The sequence below is a fragment of the Lonchura striata genome, chromosome 10 (assembly GCF_050655825.1).
Source record: "Lonchura striata isolate lonStrDom1 chromosome 10, ASM5065582v1, whole genome shotgun sequence".
NCBI classification, from domain to species: Eukaryota; Metazoa; Chordata; class Aves; order Passeriformes; family Estrildidae; genus Lonchura; species Lonchura striata.
This window is the reverse complement of record NC_140712.1, coordinates 15689543-15712157: the sequence shown is the minus strand read 5'-3', so window position 1 is coordinate 15712157 and position 22615 is coordinate 15689543. Positions and strand designations below refer to the sequence as shown.

At 38.0% G+C, this 22615-nt stretch overlaps 1 protein-coding gene across 3 annotated transcripts in view; it reads left to right on the top strand.

The window, feature by feature from the left end:
* Positions 1 to 22615, top strand: part of BNC1 (basonuclin zinc finger protein 1) — a 41623-nt gene that overhangs the window by 16751 nt on the left and 2257 nt on the right. The window contains exons 1-4 of one of the 3 annotated variants that reach the window (XM_085588852.1): positions 5305 to 5353; positions 17620 to 17722; positions 17884 to 18119; positions 19341 to 21262. In XM_085588852.1, coding sequence (XP_085444978.1) covers positions 17973 to 18119; positions 19341 to 21262 — 2069 coding nt within the window. In that variant the 5' untranslated portion in view covers positions 5305 to 5353; positions 17620 to 17722; positions 17884 to 17972. Of the gene's footprint in view, positions 1 to 5304; positions 5615 to 17619; positions 17723 to 17883; positions 18120 to 19340; positions 21263 to 22615 lie in introns of those variants that run through there. The other 2 variants (XM_085588850.1, XM_021537557.3) reach the window with 2 other exon arrangements.

Here is a 22615-nt window from a genome sequence, read left to right as displayed (position 1 = left end):
AATACAGCACCCACCTTAATCCCTGGCAATGAAAGACTTCAACTCCCATTTTTGTTTGGTTATTGGATAAAATTGGAGAACTGCATTTTGCTCGCTAACACATTTCTCATCTTTGCAAATTCTCAACTTTGCAAATTCTTATTTTTTGCTAGCACTTTCATGCAGACTCACCCCAAACTAGACTGATTGTGCAAAGAAGGGTGGGCAGAGCTGCCAGGAACCTTTGGGGGTGTTCTTGCTGCAGCATTCCCATCTCACTCTTTACAGCTCTATCTCTAGCTGGGTGGGTATCTCATACATGTATATGACATTGTATATGGAAAAATGATGCAGTCTTTTGCCATCTTTTGCTTAGACAGAAGCTGCATGTCATTGTAGGTAAAAATGTTTAGAAAGGTAGAGAACAGAACCAATAGTTAGCTAGTTTTCTGTCTCAGCCCAGAGTGGGAGGCACTGGGAGGAAGGAGCAAAAAAGAGTCCTTTAGTGCATACTCTCCAAAACTATTTAATAAACCTAATTTGGAGATTTGATAAATGCTTTCAAGTCCTAGAATGAAATTGTAAGCATTCAAGAGAAACAGTTATGACAGAATTGGGTGAACTTACCACTGCAGCATATGTGAATATGCTTTCATTAGGAGTGATAAAATGCTGTACTTGTTTGTCATCAAGTGTATACTAAATTTCTTTTATTCAGTGCAAAGCAGCTTTGAAAGGGAAGAAACTAAAATACTAGAAAATGGAAGAGTGGAGTAAAATAATACTTCAAAGTTAATGCTATCAATAGGTCAACTGGGGCAGTGTTTAATTCTGGTGATCATAAGAAACCTCTGAAAATACTTACATAAATAATAAAGAATCCAAATTGGAGAATCAAAATACATAACTACAGAAATCATTGGGAGTGGGGGAAAGCTTTGGTAGGAGTATCATCATGAGGAATATCTCAAGTAGTGAATAATAATAAGCTGTGGCATGAATGAATGTGCTGATTAGCTCAGAGGAGTCAAACAAAGTCCTTTATTTTATTATGTTTCATGGTTTAAAGCTATATGCTTTAACACCAGTATACTAAAAGGCTTTTGCTGTGTGATGCATAATTAAGCCACATTGTATAAATATGGTGCTATCAATGCTGAGAGATTTGCCTTGGAAACAGCTGTAACTTAAAAACACCAAACTTTATTAGATGCAAATGTATTACATAATCACATTTTTCGGTGGCAAATACACTGTGACATAAAGCAACCATTAATAAGAGTAAAAAGAAACATACTGTCGAGGCCAGTCCTAATTGTTAATTGCAGTTTCTTGATCTTAGTGGCAGTCAATGGAGAGGCACCATTTCACAGGGATGGGTCAGTGCTACTGGTGTTGGTGGTGTGTCTCTGGGCTTACCATACACACTATTTTAAATGCTAGCATTTTGTAATGGCTTCACTACTGTTTTGGGCTACAGAAAAGTAATGCAATGAACAGTTAGATGAAAATTAGTGCTGAAGTAGGGGTGCAAATGCAGAGAGTATTCAATAAACTTATCTTGCTGGGTTGAATTTGTCTAATTACTCTAAAGGGGATGTAAGCAGCAAGGCAGGATAAGCATTTAAACTCTGCTTAAACTGTTAGCAGAGAACAGTTTTGGACACTTTATAGCTTAGGCTATCTTACAATATCAAGCCTATGTGGAAATACTGAACAAGAAATTTGAGTTTCTCTGTTTCTTAGTGAGAGCTGGAGTGATGTAACTGGCTTTCCACACATCTCAGGAAACTTTATCTAGTACTATGCCTTTAGCAGGCCTGTTTGTAGTTTGATTAGTGTTCAAAACCTGTGCTGCAGCACACTAAGTTTAAATCTCTTTTCCTCTTCATGTGCTAGATTATAAAAAACATTGAACTTGCAAGTTGTTTGAAACTCACAACTTTCTTAGTCTTGCTGACAGGTTATCAGTTCTCCTCATTCTCACAGTCTTCTTTCTCTTCCTACTTCCCCAAAATCTTGTGTCCCTATAGTCCTGGACAGCAATTCCGACTCCTGTTGGCTTTTCTCCCTGAAATGTGACCTGGGTCCCAGAGATCATGGGGTTGACCATTGCCTCACATTTCTTCTGAGAAATATTTAATCCACATGTCTCTCCAAGGCAAGTGAGCAAAGCATTAAATTAGTGTGAAGATCTTTGCCAGCACCAATTTAAGAAAGAGGGACATGGCGTATTATGTGGTTGGAATTTAGGCCAAGCAGGCAGGACATGGAGGTTAATGCCATTGTGCAGCCAACTCTGGGAGGTATAGTGTGAGGCAGCAGCATGTGGTTGGGGAATTCAGAATTTACATTCCCATTTGCCTAGAGAACACACTGGCAGAACAAACCTACTTCCAGTGTTTAGTCAGTGCTTGGTTATTTTCCTGATATTCTCTTTAGGGTGATGTTTTTTGAATCAAACACCAAAATTCGGGTCATGATTGAAATTTAAGAGACAGGAAAAATCTTTTATTGGGGATTGTATTGCACTTTCTGCTGTATGACTCAGTGTTTGTTTGTAGTGATTCCCTACAGTTAATGCCCATTTTTAATGTACCCTAGATAATAAAATCAGTTAAGAGCAGCAGCTTTTTTTTTATGGTCAGTTCCATGTATTGGGACTCTTCTAAAAATCATGAATACTCTTGCATTTGCTTAAGAAGTTTTAGGACTTCATAATCTGCTCTACATCCCCCTACATTCATGCTGCTCTGAGCACACAGGCTGGGACATGGAGAAGGAACAGGCTGGGACAGGTGGGAGGAGAAAGCTGCTTTCATTGGGCTGCATTGTTACACTGTGATTTTAGGTATTTGTTCTGACATACATGGAGTTCAGACCTGGGGACCCTTTTCCTTTGCCCTCAGCACTGTCCCTGAGAAGAACATAATGAGGTGCTATAGCTTCCTCAAAGAGCTTACAATTTACATAGATTTAAAACAAAACAAAACAAAAAAAAAACTAACTCAGAAGCAAGGAACTATAAATCAATTTAAATAACTTGCCTGAGGTCAAACAGCAATTCAGTGGCAGAGCCCCAGGTGAAGACCAGGACCACTGTCTCAAGGCTGGTGCTCTATCCCAATGTCTGTTTCTTTTCCCAAGAAGCTGGAAGAATCTTTAGGGAAGTCACCCTCTGCTTTCTATGTTGGTCATTCTTAAGATACATCTCAGTAACTGCTCTGTACAAGTAAGCTTGAGCTATGAATCAGCTGAAATTACTAAAAAGGCTGTTAAAAGTACCAGTATTCCTTTAGAAGTTGACCTGCAAATACAAATAGTGCCTTGCACATGCCACATTATGCTAGAGATCATTGGATTCTGCTAAAAGACACACCAATAGTAAAAAAAATTGCTAATCAGAAATAGTGAACAATTTAAAAAGAGCATGAATATGCTGCCATTAAATATTCATTGAAAAAGCTTGAATAATGAAAACAATGCTTAAAACAAGACTGTTAGTAGATAATTAATTAAGAAAACAGTAAATTGGTCCTAAAGTGTTTGCTGTGGATAGTTAGCCCATTTAATAAGAATTATCATCTTCCAGGCAAATGGCAGATAGCTGGTAAATAGGTTTTTCCTGGGAACTTGCTAGAGGGGAGAGCAGCTCTCCACACATCTAAGTTTTAGTCACTTATCATTTTGAAGTAAATTCAGACCTTCTGGCAGTTTATGTAATCTTAAGCCACTCATCTCACCTCTGTTGCAGAATTTTCAATCATGTTGAGTCCTTTTTAGTTAGCATCACTGCTTATTTCATTAAGAAGGAAATACAATTTTAGTAACAAGGTGTGCCTTTGGCTTTGAGTTAACATCTTGAGAGAGCAGCTAAGTTTGGTGCCCATCAGAGAGCAGATGCTTTTAAAACACTGCTGTTAAGAATCAGTTCAAATAACACCTTTTTAGCCATGACTTCTTGGGTGCTTTTTCCCACAGTTTACAAGACCAGTGATAATCCATGTGTCCTCCAAGAGATAAGTGCCTGGGGCATCTTGCAGGGCCCAGAGGTGGCACTGGAGCCTCCATGTGGTGCTCTGTTGGGAATAGACCAAGTCACCACTGGTGGCTGACTCTTGCCACACTTGAGTGCTTTTTGCCAGAAGGATCTGGCAGACCATTCTAGGAAACTCTATCCATCTCTCTGTTTTCCCATCTGGTTCAATAGCTTAGCAGGAGATATATGGCATAGTTTGAGAAACCTAAGGATTTAGGAAAGCATGTGCTTCCTGTCATGCTCTGTAGGACCAGATTCTGGGATCATGTTGGCCTTATCCCTGGTCTGATTCTAATTACTGCCATGCACTTAACATTAACTCTTCACCAGTATTTACCTAAGTGTAAATTAGGTTCTACTTAAGCCTTGTGCATTTATCTAGTGAATAACAAACAGGATTAGCAGAAGACAACTAATAAACCAACAATAATAATATGTTAGCTGTCTTCTCCCTACAGCCATCTTATTTCCTACTACTTTTCCTATGGGATTACAGGTATTCATCTGGTCAGATGTCCTGGTATATTCCTACTGGGATTCGCTCTGAGTTCACTGCAACTTGCTCATGTCTCTCTGGTCTACTATAGTGTATTCCTGAGTTAGCAGAGTGCAAAGAAATTATCTACAGGAGTTAAAAGGCACGGAGAGGAAAAGTGTTTTGTCCTGGGGGTTTGTTTTGTTTTTTTTTTAAATAGGTGAGAAAGGACTATGACAAAAATCCTGCTCTAGCTCATGAATGCAACCCAACACCTGAATAACTAAAACCAGATTTTGGCCCAATTACTAGAAAGTAATTCTTCTCCTGTCTTTATGACCTGTACTGCTGTTAATAGGAAGCTTCAACTTAACAAAAAGGAATAAAATTCAGCCCTAACTCAAAAGTCAGTTGATAAGGGGAAATGTTTAAAAAATACACACCCCACTCAAAGAACCTTTGAGACCTGCAAATGTTTAAAAAGGAAAAAAAATCAAACCTGCAGCAGCTGCAATTTGAAAAACAACACTGACACTAAAAATAAGTAGTTTTACTTATAAGTATCTCATAGCTTATTTGCAGATAGTTGTACACTCTGAGAAGAAGAAAAAAAAAATTGTAATAGGCCCTAGGTCAGCTGCATTGATTTAATGCATTACTTAGGCTGCCAGAGCAGAGGTAGAATCTCCTCGCACTGCATTAGGAGCGCCTCAAGCCTCCGTGACTCCTTTTGATCAAATCTCTGTGAAAGATGAGTGTCATGCCCTCTCCAAGCCAGCTGTGAGGGGACTGCCCTGCGACTGGAGGAGCGCGCTGGAGCACAGCACTCCGGGGCAGCGAGGTGAGAGCTGGCTGCAGAGGTGAGAGGCAGACACAACTTCATACTGTAGGTCTGGAGAACACCAAGGGGGAGGATCTTATTTCACTCCCCTGTGCACAGCCTGAGCATACATCAGACCTTGAGGTGCTCAGAGTCAGACAAGAGTAAAGAGGCGTGTGATGGTTCTGCCTTAGTACTTGTACAGGCAGGAGTGTTTCCAGTACTTCTTTGTACAACTCACTGAGGGAATGGGAAACTGTTTTATAGCTCTGGAAACATAAGCACAGTAAGAATGTCTGAGGTAAGGAAAGTTCTTTGCAGTTCTGTATGAATGTATGTTTTTACTGTGCAACTTTTACTTGTGGCTATGCACTGTGGAGATATAAAAAATGTTGCATTGGTGTTGTTTTGGGTAATGAACAATGGAGATGAGAGCTGTAGGGAGCTCTGCTCTCCATTTCTTAATTATGAAAAGATACTGTAAAAGTAGAAAACTAGTTTCTGTTAAAAAAATCTCTTTTCTTTCTGCTGTGCACTGTAAACAACTGTGTGACTTTCCTGTTCTACAGTAAGTAATGCAGAATTGCAGGCTGATTATAATAAGCAGAGCCATCACTTGTGTAATTGTTTTCCAATTGAAGTAGTAGCATGTAAATCATAAATACTTGACAATGTTTAATTGTACAAGTCCTCAATATGCATTAATAGCAGTAAAGTCTGTGATTTGTGACTCAAATGTGTTTTGAGTCAAGTGCTTTAACCAGATACATTATCATTATCATGACGTATAAATGCACTAGAGAGCAGACAACAATGTAATTTCACTACGAAGTTCTTTAGAAATTACCACTAAAGTGGAGTGTAATGTATGCCCTTTATATACAGTTTATTTTTGACTATTTAACATCCAGAAAATAAGGCAAGCAATTCTTTTCTTAGGATCAGTCTGTTTGTATTTTTTGGGGGGGGGGGGAGGGGGGGGGGTGCCAAGGTAGGGGGGAGGAGGGGGGTGGGTTTAAGTATGAGTGTGTCTGTATGGGGGGGTCTGGGTTTTTAAATATATTGTGCCAATTAAGAATCTTGTATTGTGATGCATTTAACTTATTTATTTGGTTTTTTTTCATCACATAGAAAAATAAACATGGTTTAATTGTGAGCTCATACATAATGATGTTTTGTTAGATGTGTTTAAGATGCAGCATTTTACTTTCTGGTTTATTAATTGGTCAGATACTTCTACTCGTCTGTGTAACGAATTCTTGGTTTAAAACTGACGAGAGGGCATATCACTAACCCAGGGGAGGACTACTGACAGGCTGTGGTTTATCCTTCTGTAAAATCCTACGGATAAAAAGTGACACTTTTTTCCTCTTTCTTTTTCTTTTCTTTTTTTTTTTTTTTTGTTTTTTTTGTTTTGTTTTCATTTTTAGTTATTTTTCAGTTTGAATAACCTTGAAGCCAGGCAACATTCTGGTATTTTGGGGATGTGGGAGAGGGAAAATAAAATAGGCTAGTTTTGTTTTAATTTAAAACAAACCATTGTTTGAAAGGCATTTAACAGTCAATTTTCACATCTGATCTGAAGTTGGATTTTATTGTGCTCATTTAGCTGAGATTGTTGTTCAAGCAATTCCATATAAATTTTTGTAATTCATGTAACTACTTGGCTTCTTGAACCTCAGGAGCTGATTGTTTGTCTTATCTTTTGGTGAGCTAACTCTGCGTTATGTTGCAAAACCTTGGGGCATGTTGTGTTTCTTCGTGTTCCTGCAGTCTGCAAGTGAAGTCAGCTTCATTAGTTTCATGATGGCACATCAGTACATGGCTGGTGTTGCCGCTTCCTTCAAGCTACTCCCGGAGCATGATCTGGGCTGCCTTGGTTTGGATAAGCTTGTAAGGATTTGTCAGCCAGATGTGACAAGATTGTCAAGAGGCAAGTAAAGAAGGAGATCTGATATTAATCAGTGCATAGCTTGGAGCCAAACTTTCTCAAATGCAGTGTAGTAACATGTTCTTCTCATTTACTGCTTCTCTTTGTGGCTATAGAACTGCCACTGTCTGAGTTTGACGGTTAAAAGGGATGCCAGCTAATAGTCTTTAATTGTAAGGATACAATTCTAGGTGGGAAAAGATCATATGCTTCTATTTTTAACATCCTTTTGGAAAATAAGTGCAGTTTGTTGTAAGATATGCAAGCGTTACATTAGACAAGAGTCTGTTTCTGTCCTTTGGTTTTAAAACAGTGAAATTGTGGCTCAGCTCTCAGTGCTAGAGGAGTGGGAGGTGGGGGAGTCTCACTCCACCCCAGGTCATGGGGCAAAGTGGGTCCACCATTATTTTAACTGCTAACAACAGTGCGTGTTGGTTTGCTTTGTTCTAGTGATTAGAACAATATACACTGAAGAATATCTTTCTAACTGCACCTTTTATAGAAAAGGGCAAAATATGGACTTCTGAAGAATGTATTAGATTCTGAACTAGATTATTTACCATTATATGTATAGTGCTGATAGTAGGTTTTTTTAATAATCAGTGTAATTGTGCAATTCTGTTTGAATTAAGCGCTAGAATTTTAAGCCGTTTGCAGCTTAATCAGACTTTTAACAGTAAGTGAACAGGTAAAAAAATAACTAATCTTATGGAAAATACATTTTTGTTATGCTTAATACATTATGTAGATATTTTTTCTTGATTGATTTCTTAAAAGCAGTTATTCTTTTTATTCTTTGAACTACTGAACTATCTGCAACCTATTCAGAACCCTAAGAATAATGGTATCTACAAACATATACAAACATTTGAGAGAGCTGAATCTTCACAGAAATAGGAGAAATTATTACAAATATTGGGTCACTTCACGGGTGTTTCCTTGAACTTCTGCCTCCTGAGGCTGTGGTGAGGTTTGGCCTTTTGATACCAAATGTCTTGACTTCCAGCTTCTGTGTCTGTTCGTGATACTGTTAAGAGATCTGTTCCTACATATTGAGCATGTAATTCCATTTCCAATGCAACAAGTCAGTGAATTTTTTGGTTTGCAGCAATAGATTTTATTACAATGATGCTAAACACACCTCTGATAAAAATAGAAATGTTTTATTTTAGATTACAGCTTTTGTTCCAGATACGTGTTCTAAAAGCATTTTGGGATGATTTGGCATTTAGCTAACATTTTTCATGAAGATTTGAGCTGAGGTTTAGGTACATATCTTGAATTCATTATTCCATAAAATATCCACCAAAAGTAATGGAGAAAAACTGATTTTGCCCTCTGGGTCATCTCCTGTCACTTCTGGCTTCAGTGGTGCAGTTCCTATGTGCTGTTCCTCTGTGCTGGAAACCAGCCGGTTTTGTCCTAGCAGATGCTACAATTGAAATTTTACAGCAAGTGTAATTTCCTGTCTTTTTTTAGTTTTTGTTTCTTATTATTTTGTTGCTGTCATTTAAAAAATCCTAGAGATTGAAATTTCAGTATTCAGACCCCAAAAATTTATTGAGGGAATGAGGAAAAGTGGCAGTTTTTAACCAACTTTAGTCATTTTAGTATAAAGAACAGTATTTCATTCCATGCTTTAAAACCATTAGAGAATTTAAACAAAGAGGAAAAAAATATAAAAAAGAAAAATGCTATTTTTTTTACTTGAAATTTCAAATATAAATGATCATCAGTGAAAATTATGTGTACAATAGGTATTTTTTTATGTGAGAGTAACTGATGTCTGAAAGCTAGGTGAAAATTTCCTCACATGTGTTCAATAAAAAGGAATACTGAGTTTTAAATTGTGAAATTACCAATGGAGCTACGCTGTTGCGTAAAATATTGCATAACTGTAGCACCATAGATAGTATCGTGTGTATGTGTACAAATAGTGTTTGTGTTTAAAATTTATGAAATTGCATTAAATGAAATTGTGTAACATTAAATGGTTCAGAGAGCTGTTATTTCACTTTTATTCCTTAATCCATGTGTTCACTCCATATCAGGAAAAAGGAAGAAATTTTAAGCATGTATATTTTATGGCTTTGAGACTTAAGCAGCAGTGCTAGGAGCTGAAAGATTTAGGATTGTCTTTAAAGCATTAACTCATCCACATTGCACACATGCACCATTTCATAAAGTATGTAAAGAGTTAAAAGCAAGTTTTAAAGGCCTTGCAATTTATATATTCTAATATTCCTCATTTCTCTGGTACTTGTGCTAATAATTTGTGTTAATAACACTTATTTCTTGGTAGCATAGGGATTAGAGTTAAATATTTAATTCAGCTTCAGTTCATGGCTAGATCTGTAGCTTCACCATTTAGTGTAGTGTGCTTAGCGTGTCAGTATGGATAAGTAGTATGTGCACAATTTATTTGTTAGATTAAGTAGCACCTAGTGCTTTATTGCATAAAACTTCACACCCTTTCTGTCCAGTGACTTACCTTTACCCCTAAAGTCTGACCTGTTTTTTTCATCAATATCCAGCAATTTGTTACTCACTTTTGAAATGCACTAATAAGAAAAAAATTTCCTGTAAATTTGTTAAAAAGGGACATTACTTTAATATGTTGTGATAGATACACTGCTTAATACCAGCAAAATATTTCTGACCTATGCAGGCTAGGGCAGGTATGCTGTCAGAACTGTAGCATTGCAGTCTGTTACAGAATCAAAGGTAAATAACAACTAAGATAATGATAACATGATCTTTTCCTTCCTCAATTTGTATTTCTTGTTTTCATTTCCAAACCAAACCGTAAAAGAGGCTCTGCCTATGTCCCTGAGGTGGACCGAGCTGTCTGTCAGCACTTACCTGTTGTTAATAAATGAGATTAATTGCAGCATAAGCCAGTCTATCTACAGCCACGCTGCTGAATGGCAAAATGAAGTTTTACTGTCCAGTGCTTTTTGTTTAGAGCAGCACTCGAGTGTGTGTGCTCACGCTCACACGCACACACACACGAATTCTTCTCTCTTTATAATTATTTTGACAGTGCCATTAACAAGAGTTGCCCTAAGGGGCCCTGTAGGGTAAGTGACATGCATGAGGAGTGATTTTCATCCCACAAGTTATGCTGTGATTAAAGCCTGGCCTTGCAGCGGGGCTGCCTTTCTCAGCAGCAGCTCCTTGTGCTTCCTCGCCCGCTGCGGTGCCCGAGACTGCCCCGAGCTCCTCTGCCTCGGCCGCCAGAGCTGCCACGGGGCCCAACCAGCTCTGCATTGTGAGGCTCTGCTTAGCTCAGTCTCGTGTCTCAGCTCCTCACTGCTAGGACTCTTTTCATGTAGAAAAACTTCTTAATGAAGTGTTGACATGGGGACTGTCTTTTAAATCCATAAGAAGGGTTGATTTGACAGAGTGGTGCCATCCTGTGAAGGTATTACCTAATTTCACTTCTATCTTACTGAGCTTATTCACTCTGCTCAAATTTTTGTCTGTTTTTGAGGACATTTTAGTCAATTATTACAAGAGCAATTAAACATTCTCAACTCAAGGTGCTCAATTGCCCCCATAAGAGAGAGATTTGGTCAAATTCTAGGCCAAAATTCGATTTGTTCAGCCCCACTGAGGGAGAGGGTAATGGAGTAATGTAATTTGCTACAGGCTCTGGGTTGTAAATATCCTGATTATGTGTATTCTTAGGCTGTGGATGTTTAAAAGGAGGTCAGGTTTTGGTATCTGACCCCAAATAAACAGTATGGATATATACATAATGATCCAGATAATTAATGGGTTCTATTCCATCGTCTTATCTAGAAAATGTATTCAACTTGTGGCCTTTGTGTACTTCTAGAAGAAAAATCATAATGTAATTCTCCCACAGAACAGGGGTAAGTGGGAGCTGAGTGGTAGCTACACCAGCCAAAATTTTCAGTAGAATTGGGTAAGATCAACTTCTAAATCCATGGTTGGCCTCAGAAACAAAAGGTTTTTGTCTGGACTTTTCAAAGGTTCTTGCACCTCCTAAACTTGGTAGGAATAAATGGTTGGTGTGAATGAAAACCAGCCAGATGACCAAGGAGCCATTGTCAGATTAGGAACTGAGCTGTGAGTGTAACTTTGTTTAGTGGCACTGTAAAAAGCAAATTCATCCACCTTTCCCATCTATCTCCTAATTGGTCTCTTAAGCAGGAGACAATAATTTTCCTAAATTATTTTACTAATAAGAAATTTGTCATATGAATCATCTTGGGCCAGCATTTTTAATGTGTCTGAATGGAGAAGGTTGGAGCTATTTGGTCAGTTTTGGTTGTTTACTCTGTCTCATCTGTGCACAACTTTTCTCTACTTAATTAAAAGCTTAAAATACAGAAGATTTCAGATAAGTTTTCTGGATACAACAAGTTGCAAAGCTGGTTTGCTTTTTAGGAAAGTTTTTTGTTACTTATGTTTATTAAATAACTATTAACAGCAGCTGTTACTTTGTAAAAAACAGGTTTTTTTATAAGACTGTGAAAGTAATATATGCATTCAGTCCAATATGATTAGAAATATTATAAGGACATTTTTCTTATTTTAATAATTTTGTGTAATTATTTTAAAAAATTAGAAGATGTAGTATAGAATTAATAGAACTTGCAGCAACCGAGTGTAGTGGATTAGATGGAAATGTACTTGAATGGAAATCCCCTTGTTTCGGGGGCTCAGACTGTGAAAGGCAGGCAATGTTTCTGTGCTGTGGTGGTGAGGAACTTTCCAGGACCTTAAGCACGTGACAGAAGGAGCCACCACAGTACTGAGCTGGACACATGCAAGTTGTAGCATGGGCCAAGTCTTTGTGCAGAGTAACTCTCAGCTGGGCCTTGCTGTCAGACCTGTGCACAGCAGTGTGCTGCAGTGCACTATTCTTCCCTTTTCCCATTCCCAGCTCCACTCACAGGCAGCACAGGGCTTCCAAATTCTGTCCATCCTCCAGGCATCTTGTTGCCTCTTTGAAGTGAGCATGTCAGGAAGAAGAAAATGGCCCAGAGCCTTTCCTTGAAGATGCTGCAGGGGCCCTGCTAATGGTCTCCACAGGCAGATGGGAGTCAGAGCCTTTCTAAACTGGGAGTACATTGAAACTTTCAAGGAACAATTAGAGGTACAGGGTGCTTAATCAAACAGATTTCATATCAACATGCATTTCATGCCTACTTGTTGGGCTATGTCTTCAACAAGTACTTCCACCATCTAGATCAGCCCAGCACGTTTTTTGATTGTGTGTGGAACATGCTGGCATATATTTTAGTTCCAGTAAACTACAGAGAGCTCACCAGCATATTGAAAACTGAGTCTGTCTTGAGGAAGAACAGGCAAAAGGACTAAACATGCACTATAGAGTGGACAGGGGGGGGTACAAATACATGTGGAATGGATAAAACCCCAGATATTAGTATGATATGGGTAAGTTGGATTGTGATACAGTAAAAGTAAGGTGAACAAAATGTAAATTGAGAACTTGTTTTAAATCATGACAAAACTGACAGACTGTGTTATTTATCAGCAGAATATATCCCAAGGGAAAGTGGCAAAAGTTTCCTGACAAAAATGGACAAAGCAAAGCTTTGCTCATTTGTATCATGTGGTAAAGGATGGCACTGTGAGAGATGCTTATGATAAAGAGGTTTTGATTTGTTTCTGCTTTCAGTGGTTGTGCAAAGGATTCAAACACAAAAGTAATCAAATGTAAGTCAGTGAGGAAAAAGGAACTTATTTAAACTCTGAAAACACACAAAACCTGGTGGATTATAGTAATAACAGGAAGGAAAAAAAAAAAAGAACCAGAAGGGCAACTTCACACTCATTTGTATTTACTGTTGTCTGTGAAAGGCACACACAGATTTAGATTTGGCCTTTGAGTTAGCTGTGGCTGTCCTGTTAATTTAAGAGATGGTAAAGGTATCTATCCCTTTACTTCCCTCGCAAATATTTTACAAGGAGCAAGCAAGAAAATACGTCTAAATCACCTCATGTATGTCTCATGTTTAATTTTATTTCTTCCCCCACTGTAAATCGTGCCTCTTTCTGCACAAGTGTTGTTATTGTGGAGCCACTGTAGGTCTATTCTGCAAATTTGTCTCACTTCTTTCCTACAGGATTAGTGCCCACCAGAGCACATACCATGGTGGGTTACATATATTCAGTGGGATTACCACTGATGATGAGATGGCCAAGAGATACAGCTTGTTGCTAGAAACCTGAGAGAGAGAGGGCAATGAAAGCCATATCTGCTATAGCTCATCTAATTAAAGTTTCTCTCATGTGTTTGTTTCATTTAACTAAAATTCCTTCTTCAAACTTGCATTTTAAACTGATATAAATTTCTAAGCCCCGCCTGCAAAATATATTCCTGTAACCTGGCATCAATGACACCATTTTGTCAGTAATGCTCATAGCAGAGCAGGGAACTCTCAAACTCTTCATGTGATGGCAGTAGCTTGGAAAAAAAGCAGCAGTTTTTAAAGTGGTGAGAAACTGTGCAAAATAGCAAGGGTTTTTCTTAAATTCCAGAAAGTGCCAGAAGTGAGGGTGCTAACCTGTGCATTTCTGTTGTTAAATAGCACCAGGGTAATCTGGGACTTGCTCTTCCATGTTACTGGTGTCTGCTCTTGCTGCCCTTGCTGCGTGCAGAGACCCAGAGCAGCTTTCCAGCATGAGCACAGATCTCCAACTCGGTCCTGACAAGGTCTTCAGTATTTCCTTGCTTCTTAGTTTATTTCCCAAGCCAAAGTGCTGTCAAACCAGAACCCTCTTAATACTGAATGAGATTGGATATACTTATCGTGCCCTTCTTGTCTTGCTGCTTTTTTTTAAACCTGTTGTGTATTGCAAGTAAGCATATGTCCCAGGAGACTTCCTCAAACTTGCTTTGTGAAATCAAGCATGATTATATAGCCAGAATCAGCATGAGTATGTCCCATTAGCTTGGGCTTTCCCTTAGCTGTGAGGGCTGTGAGTGGGTTGCAAAGAAACATTCAGTAAATTTTGAAGCGTAACTGAAGCCACATCAATATCTGGCAAAAAAAGTATGTGAGCAGGCGTGACTTGCAGGCAGCACATGTTAAGATGCAGTGATTAGTAGTCAGATGCTTTTCAGTGTCCAGTTTAATGGTTAGTGTCTGTCTTGTAATGATGGATCATTTTTATTTAAAGTTCAGTATTCAGATTCCCATGATCATGCTGGTGAAACCACAGAACATTTTGATCAGTCTTTTCAACTCTATTTTTTAAAAGAATTAAGAAAGTGGGTCTGATAATGGATTAGGAAAGATCCATTTGTGAAGGAGAGAGTGACTGGAAAGCAATACCAAGATACTTGATGACAGCATAAGATTTAGTTTTTTAGACCATCTGCCTTCTGTTTCTAGAAAATGAAATTAAATAATTATGTGAATGAAAGGATTGTACTTTAAAAAATTTCAACTGTAATTTCCTTCTACATTTCCAATCCTTTAATTATAATTTTCAAGCTTTGCATCTATGCAATACAGAAAGTTATTTCTTTGTTCTGCAGAATGAAATTGTGTGTACATTCCACTTGTTAGGAAAATAAAGCTTATTAAAAGACTTGATATAATTATAGTACCTTAGACTAGGCTATTAAGGACAGTAGGATTAATGGGCAAAAGACAAGGGTATTATTTTCATGAAGTATTGCTAAATTTCTTTTCCATAAAGCCTGATATGTTTTAATTTGGGAGATAATCAAGTGCATATCTTACAAATACCTTTTTAAGTTGAACAGTAACAATTTAAATTGTTATTCACTGATTATTTCAGACATTCATTTTGCTTTCTTATATATTCTGAGACTATATATTATTTTACATGTTGCTAGAAAAGCTTTAGGAGACACAGGCTGTGACAAGCACAAATGAAGGGAAATACAAAAAACCTGAAAAATCACTGTTGTTTCTTCTTAGGGATTCTTTCAAGTAATTTTTTAAGTCAGCACAGATCCCTGATTTGAGGGTGTTAGCAGGATGCAAGCTAACGCCTTCTAGTTTGCAGAAGCAATAATGTGACTTGAGAGAGGTTCAATTCAATATTTAGAATAGAGGGGGAACTCTACTCCCTTTATAACAGCTGCTTTCATATATGTAAAACAAAATGCCCTCCTTTTACTTGTTCCTGTTTTGGCATATGCAGTCTTCTACACATACACAGGAAAGCAAAATAAACACGTGTACTATACAGAAGAATGTTCTTACAGAAAGCTATGAAATGCAAAATTTGGTGTGGTGTATCTCTCTTGTCCAAGTACACAAATTAAATAGAAAAAGTAGTTTTAAAGGTCAGTGATTTGTGGAACATGTCCAAAAGAAAAGGAATGAAAAAAATGTTGAAATCTCAATTAACTTATCATCCTGACAGCTTTTTACATTGTGCAGATTTCTGTTACTTCTTGCAGAAAAAGGAAGTACTCTTTTGTAATTTTGTCTGAAGGAAATGTACAAGATGCATCTATGGAATGCACTGCACCTTACTGAACCTAGCAGGGTTGCCTGTGGAAGGGCTTCAGTCCAGGCAAGTCACAGAATATTATGTATGCAGAGAGGCAGAAGACTCAATCTGCATTATTGTTTGATATCTTGTGGTAGAAATGAATCCACAGTCAACTACACATTTTCTTCCCCCAACCTTTCCATAAGAAATTTATGGCTTTTTATTGTTATATGGAAGTATTTTAGCATCTAAGTGAGAATACATCCTCCATTAAAATGAAGCAATACTGCATAGGGTATTGATGTGTATTTTATGACTTTATGGGGAGCACAGAGCTTTTCTCAAGTACACAGAATTTTGCAGCGGCTCCTTTAAAAGATTAAAGGCAAAGTGATTCAGAGGTTTTAAGAGCCCTGTTGCCACTTGTTCCAATTCTTCAAATACAGGCAAATTTCAGCATCAAGTCACTGCAGTTTGGAGATGAGCATGTAAGGTAACTCATGGATTTAAAATCTCATTCCAAATCCATTACTGTGAAGCACTAGACATCCAAATGTCATGAACACGCTTGTTTATAGTAACCTTTTGTATGCAGTGTCCTCTTCTGCCTTGAGTCAGCCAGAGGCTGCAAGTCTAAAGAAATGCCCATTGTAAATCTCAGTGAAATTAACTTTCTGCAATGTACGTCTGAGTTTAAGTGTTTCTTGCATCCATCTTTCATAGCAAGCTTTTGGACAATCAGGCTTCCTTGTATGTTTTCTGAAGTGCCAGTGTGGGAATGCCACATTTCCCTTCTTCTTCCAATCTTACCTTACTTTCCTTTAGGTATTTTCAGGAGTGGAAGTCCCCATTTTGCATAAAACTTTAGGAGAGGTAATATTAATTTAAAAGCAGAAAAACACCTACATTTTACAATTGCGTGATCTAACTCTTTTTCCTTATTATTCCAGTGAAGGCTTTCTGTACATATTTGCTTTCCCTCCCTCAGTAAATATTCTGTTTATACAGGAGCTATTCTCAGTGCCAGATCCAAGCAGTGCAGAATCCTGCAAAAGCTTTGCTCTGTAGAAAATCCCTCTGGAGCTTTAACTAGGACCTTCAAGTTGTCTGTTTGCCTTGTCCAGCAGATGGGCACATACAGAAGAAATCATATATTCCAGGAAACGAGTTTGTATCAACCCATTGATTAGGGACATCTGAATACTAATTTGATTTGCATTATAGATGACCTTGGTGAGAGTAAAGCGATGTACAAATTGAACAGTGCAACTGGTGTTCTGTCTGCTCTATTTTGCTTTCAAAATGTGATTGTTTAGTCTTTGAAGAGTTAGAGTACTTTTTGGCGAACTTTGTTACTGAGGAACATTAGTGAACTCCTGTGTCTTTGACAGAATACAAATATTCCATGTGAATTCTGGATGTGTAGGGTATGGCATCTGTGCAGAGCTGATGCATTGCTCATTAGAACATGCTATATTGCAGTATGGAGTGCCAGCAGAACTGCAAGAGAGGGGGTCTTTCATCTGTACAGCTTTGTTTTCAAAACTTCCTAATAAAATGATCATGTATTAGGATCATAGCTTAGATTAATTCATAATTTATAACAATAATTGTTATGAAGGTGCTTCAACCTAAATAAATCCACAGAAGTGTTCCTGTGCATATTGTTAAATATTCTGCTTCCATATCACTGTAGTGTTTCTGCTGTGACTTGACTCTTCCAGGCACAGGTAGCCTTGTATAACTCAGGCTTTGCCTGGATTACTTACATTGCACATTGATAGGTCTGGGTTGGTATGTTAATTCTGTGTTCATGTGGATTTTATGGGGGTACTGTAGATGTATAATCTGCACACTCTGAATGGCACTTATATGTCACCTATCATGTTTCCATTGATCTCCAGGCTATCCGGTGCACTCTCGTGAACTGTAGTTGTCAGTGTTTCAAACCTGGGAAAATAAATCAGCGACAATGTGACCAATGCCGGCATGGATGGGTAGCACATGGTAATATCTGTTTTTACAATCTATAGAAAACCATTTAGGATCCTCATAACTATTACATGTTTTTCGTGTCACTCCTCAACCCCCACCCCAATGTTAGTTGCATTTCATTTTCTCTTTCTTGGGACTCCAGTTTATTTACATTTTGTGATTTTTATTTTCAGCCCTGAGCAAACTAAGGATTCCAAACCTCTACCCATCAAGCCAAGTAGAAATAGTTCAATCCAATGTTGTCTTTGATATCAGTAGCCTCATGTTGTACGGAACCCAAGCCGTTCCTGTGCGCCTTAAAATTCTGCTTGATCGGCTTTTCAGTGTTCTGAAGCAGGAAGAGGTGATACAGATTCTCCATGCTCTGGATTGGACACTGCAGGATTATATACGTGGATATGTGCTACAGGTATTTAGAGGGGCTTGTAAAATAGAAATATGACAGTTAAGTAGTTTTCTATCTTAATCTTCTCAGTGGTTCACAATGTGTTAACAGTGTGGCACATCTGAAAGGCAGTAATAAACCTGTACAAGCTAATGCCAGAAAAGAAAAGGTGGATTTCTAGTGATTGGTTTATTTCTTAGTTGGACTTAATTGAAAGCTTTCTATTTGCTCAAATCTAACAACAAAGGTAAGCAAAAAATAAAGATCAAAAGTTACTGGTAATGTATCAAAGTAAAGGCTTTAGAACTCGTTCCAGTATTATTTAAACAGTGAGTTTGCTTTTATACAGCAGAATAATACATCAAGAAATAAACTTACCATTATTTAAAACACCAGGGACAATATTCATCTCTGGTAGTGCTATCGACTTTACTGGGGCTGCAGCCAGCGTGTATTTGGCCCTATGTGCTTACACTGATATTAGTCCTTGCTGCTGTGGAAGTTACCTTTTATGTAAAGTAACATTATGATCTTACATTATGACATGAATCAATATTTAATGGTCTTGATAATCTTGCTTTTTAGTGTTAGGATTAAAAATATGGAATCAATTACCTTGAACCTCTATCACATGAAAAATTTATAATGTTACGTTCTTCATCATCTTAGAAACTCTTACATGCACTGTGAAAAATCTCAGTAGGCCATCAAATACATGTTCTGTGATAAAATATTTATTGTAGTTATTGGGAAAAGTTAGGCATAGCTAGAGTTTGAAAGAACTCCAACACTAGTGTAATTACAGCTGTGCTCTGTGAAAACTGGCAATAGATCGATATAGGTTCATTTGTTCTCTGATCTTAGTTGCTTGGAAGATTATTAAACTTGCAATGAAAGAATACTTGACTTAAATGAGGAGCTAAATCTTGGTCTGATTGCTCCATCTCTCCTGTCTGTGCTTACAGGATACTATCTGTTGTTCAAATAACGTGTCTTAATTTTTGTGCAAAAAAAAATAGTTTATTGGAAAGTATTACTGTCAATTCAGGAAGAAATAATATCACCAATGTGATAAAATTTGGAAAAAATTATCACAGAATTCACATTAATCTCATTAAATGGAATGTTTTTGATTTTTTACTAGAGAATAAATTTTAGTCCCTGAAAAACATGAGAGATTTGAGGGGAAGTGTTTTTTGTTTGCCTTAACTAACGTCTAACGCATTTAAATATTTTTGGCTTTAGGATGCTTCAGGAAAGGTGTTGGATCACTGGAGCATAATGACCACTGAAGAAGAACTGGCTACTCTGCAGCAGTTCCTTCGCTTTGGAGAAACTAAGTCCATTGTAGAGTTAATGGCAATTCAAGAGAAAGAAGGGCAGTCGATCATAATACCACCACCAACTGCCAATTTGGATATTAGGGCATTCATTGAGAGCTGCAACCCACACAGTCCTAATTTTTCTGCTTCCTTGGACAAAATGAGTCCCACCAGCATTCATCCCTTTGAGAATATTGTAAATAGCATGGCTTTCATGCTGCCGTTTCAGTTCTTCAGTCCAGTGCCTCCACCTTTGATAGGCTCACCACCAGAAAGACATTTGATTGAGCAAGGTCAAGACCATAGCAACGAAACCAAACAAGATCTTCAGATACCATTTTCTGAAAACAGTTTCTTAACTTCTAGTTCCACACCGTTTCAAGTTGAAAATGAGAGGAGCATAAATGGTCCAGATATCACTAAAACAGAAGATGATGCCCTTTTAAGTGATTCCAGTTCACATAATACAGCAGCCAAGCTTGAAATGACAGCACTATCACCAGAAAACAAAATGAAATCTGTTGAAAAGAATTCTGGGCCTAGGAAAGGGCGTGTCTTCTGCACTGCATGTGAAAAAACATTTTACGATAAAGGTACTTTGAAAATACATTACAATGCTGTTCATCTGAAGATAAAGCACAAATGCACCATTGAGGGCTGCAATATGGTGTTTAGCTCATTGCGTAGTCGAAATCGACATAGTGCAAATCCTAACCCCAGACTCCATATGCCAATGAACAGAAATAACAGGGATAAAGATCTAAGAAATGGTTTGACCATTGCTGGACCTGGAGATAGTAAAAGGACAGAATTCACAATTTTAACTCCGGATAGCAGAACTATTTCCAACTATGCCAGCTCTTGTACAGATTCAAAAGGCCAGGTGGGATTTTCCAGTATTGGACATAATGGTGTCCTCTTTCCAAACCTGAAGACAGTACAGCCCGTTCTTCCTTTTTACCGTAGTCCAGTCACACCAGCTGAGCTTGCCAATACTCCGGGTACTCTTCCTTCTCTGCCTCTTGTTTCTTCCTCAATACCAGAGCAGCTTGTTTCCAATGAATTGCCATTTGACGTGCTTCCCAAGAAGAAGTCTCGTAAGTCCAGTATGCCCATTAAGATAGAGAAAGAAGCTGTTGAGACACCCAATGAAAGTAGCGATGTTGCCAGTTCTGAAGATGATTCACGCCTGCAGGGGGTAAGCGATGGAGAGCTTGAGACCTGTGAGCATAAGATAGAGAAGCGGGTGACCGACAGGGTGGAAAAGCACCCCCATTCAGGTAATTCATGGAAATCTCTCTCTGGGGTAGAGGGCCCAAAGTATTTTGAATCTGTCTTTGCACCAAATAACAAATACATCGAGGATATCTCTGAGAATGAATTGCAACACTGTGAGAAAGAGGTTAAACCAGAAGAAAACCAACCATTAAAAATAGTTTCCCATGAGATTATATATGAAGATCCAAAACACCACCACAGTGATGTTATAAAACCAGTGACTGAACCCCCCATGTATATTAAAGAGCAGTCAAACCACAGGATTCCTAAAAATGACTGCCCTGAATTGCAACACCACTTGCTGACCGGGGGCTTTTTCAGCACTTTGTCAAACAGGGGTGCTGCCATTCCTTGTTTTGAAGACTCTAAAGATATGGATCATGTCAGTCAACATGCACTAGGGATTCAGAAGGAAGAAAGCCGCTTTCATTGTGACATCTGTAAGAAGACTTTTAAAAACCCTTACAGTGTAAAAATGCATTTCAAAAATGTACATCTCAAAGAAATGCATATTTGCACAGTTGAGGGCTGTAATGCTGCTTTCCCTTCTCGTAGAAGTCGAGACAGGTAAGAAAATTATAAACAAAATTGTATTTATTTTACCATCACAATGGAGCCTAATTTGAAATTAAAATGAGTGTTTGAGGAATGGAGCCTACAAATATTTTCTGTGTATCCTCGTATAACAGGTATGATAACTTATCAGAACATGCTTGAAATGAAAATCCATTGAAAGAAACATTTCCTTTCCACAAGACTACAAGGTATTAAATAAAGCTATGAAAATTTCATAACTGATAAAGACTGCAGTAGTTGAAAGAATACTTTAGTACATAAAGGGAAGGCTGTAAGGGTATGAATTCAGCAATTTTCCAGTAGATGCATATGTGGACTTACATGTTTAATATGTACTTTCATATCTATTTTAATGTATACAGTGTTTTTAAAGAAAAAGCAATGAGGTCATTTTAGGAAATCTTCACTTGCCCTTGTCCTTTCTTTACTCGAGGATTTGGAACAGACTGGTGAGAAAAAGCCCATAAGAAAAGCAAGATTAATCTTTGTCAGCCCAAAATTAACCTTGTGCAGTGGTAGTCTAACACTATCTGGTGTTTACCCATATCAGTAGTGCTTTTCTATGAGATTAAATACTAATTTCTAAACTAAAGCATGAGCTTGATTCAGTTTAATGTTCATTTCAGTACTGTATTGCTGTAATTCATTTTATTTCAGCCTATTACGCACGTTAACTGAGTAACGAGAGCCAAGGTTTTGTTGTTGACCATCAGTAATGTATTTGAAGTGGTCAGATAGGTAACAAAGCTATTCAAGTGCAGCGAAGTGTTACAAATTTACCAAGTGTGTGTAGGGGTGTTAGAGCAGCTTTTGGCTGCAGGGAACATGCCTGGATAGTAGTTCAGCGTGACACAAGGTTTAGATTGTCTGTAATCTGCTAGGAGTGCTGGAGCCAGCTGATGCAATCCAGAGAGGATGAGCTGGTCTCTGAGGACTGGCTGCTGCATCTGAGATGCACAGATTCATCTGCTGCTGGCAGGGCTTCATACCCTGCTGCCTGCATCTTTCCAGATGTGAATTCCTCTGCACTGTAAGTGCGATATGGGCCACAGGAAAGAAGGCCAGCAGTAAGATTTGCATTCACATGCCACAAATTCCTTCCCACACCAATATGTTGAGATAAGTTTTCACATAGGTGCTTTTGGAAGATGGGTTAAAAAAAAAAAAAAGGCAAGTGAGCTCAGAAGACATTTTACAAGCTTTGTAAGCTTTGTACAAAACAATAGTTATTTGTAGCAACTTTGCAGAAGTTTCTAGACTAACACAGAGTAGTGTGACTACAAGTGCTAAATATTTGTGTGCCTTTTTGAACAATTCATGGTTCTGTTTAAACAATGAGGGCAA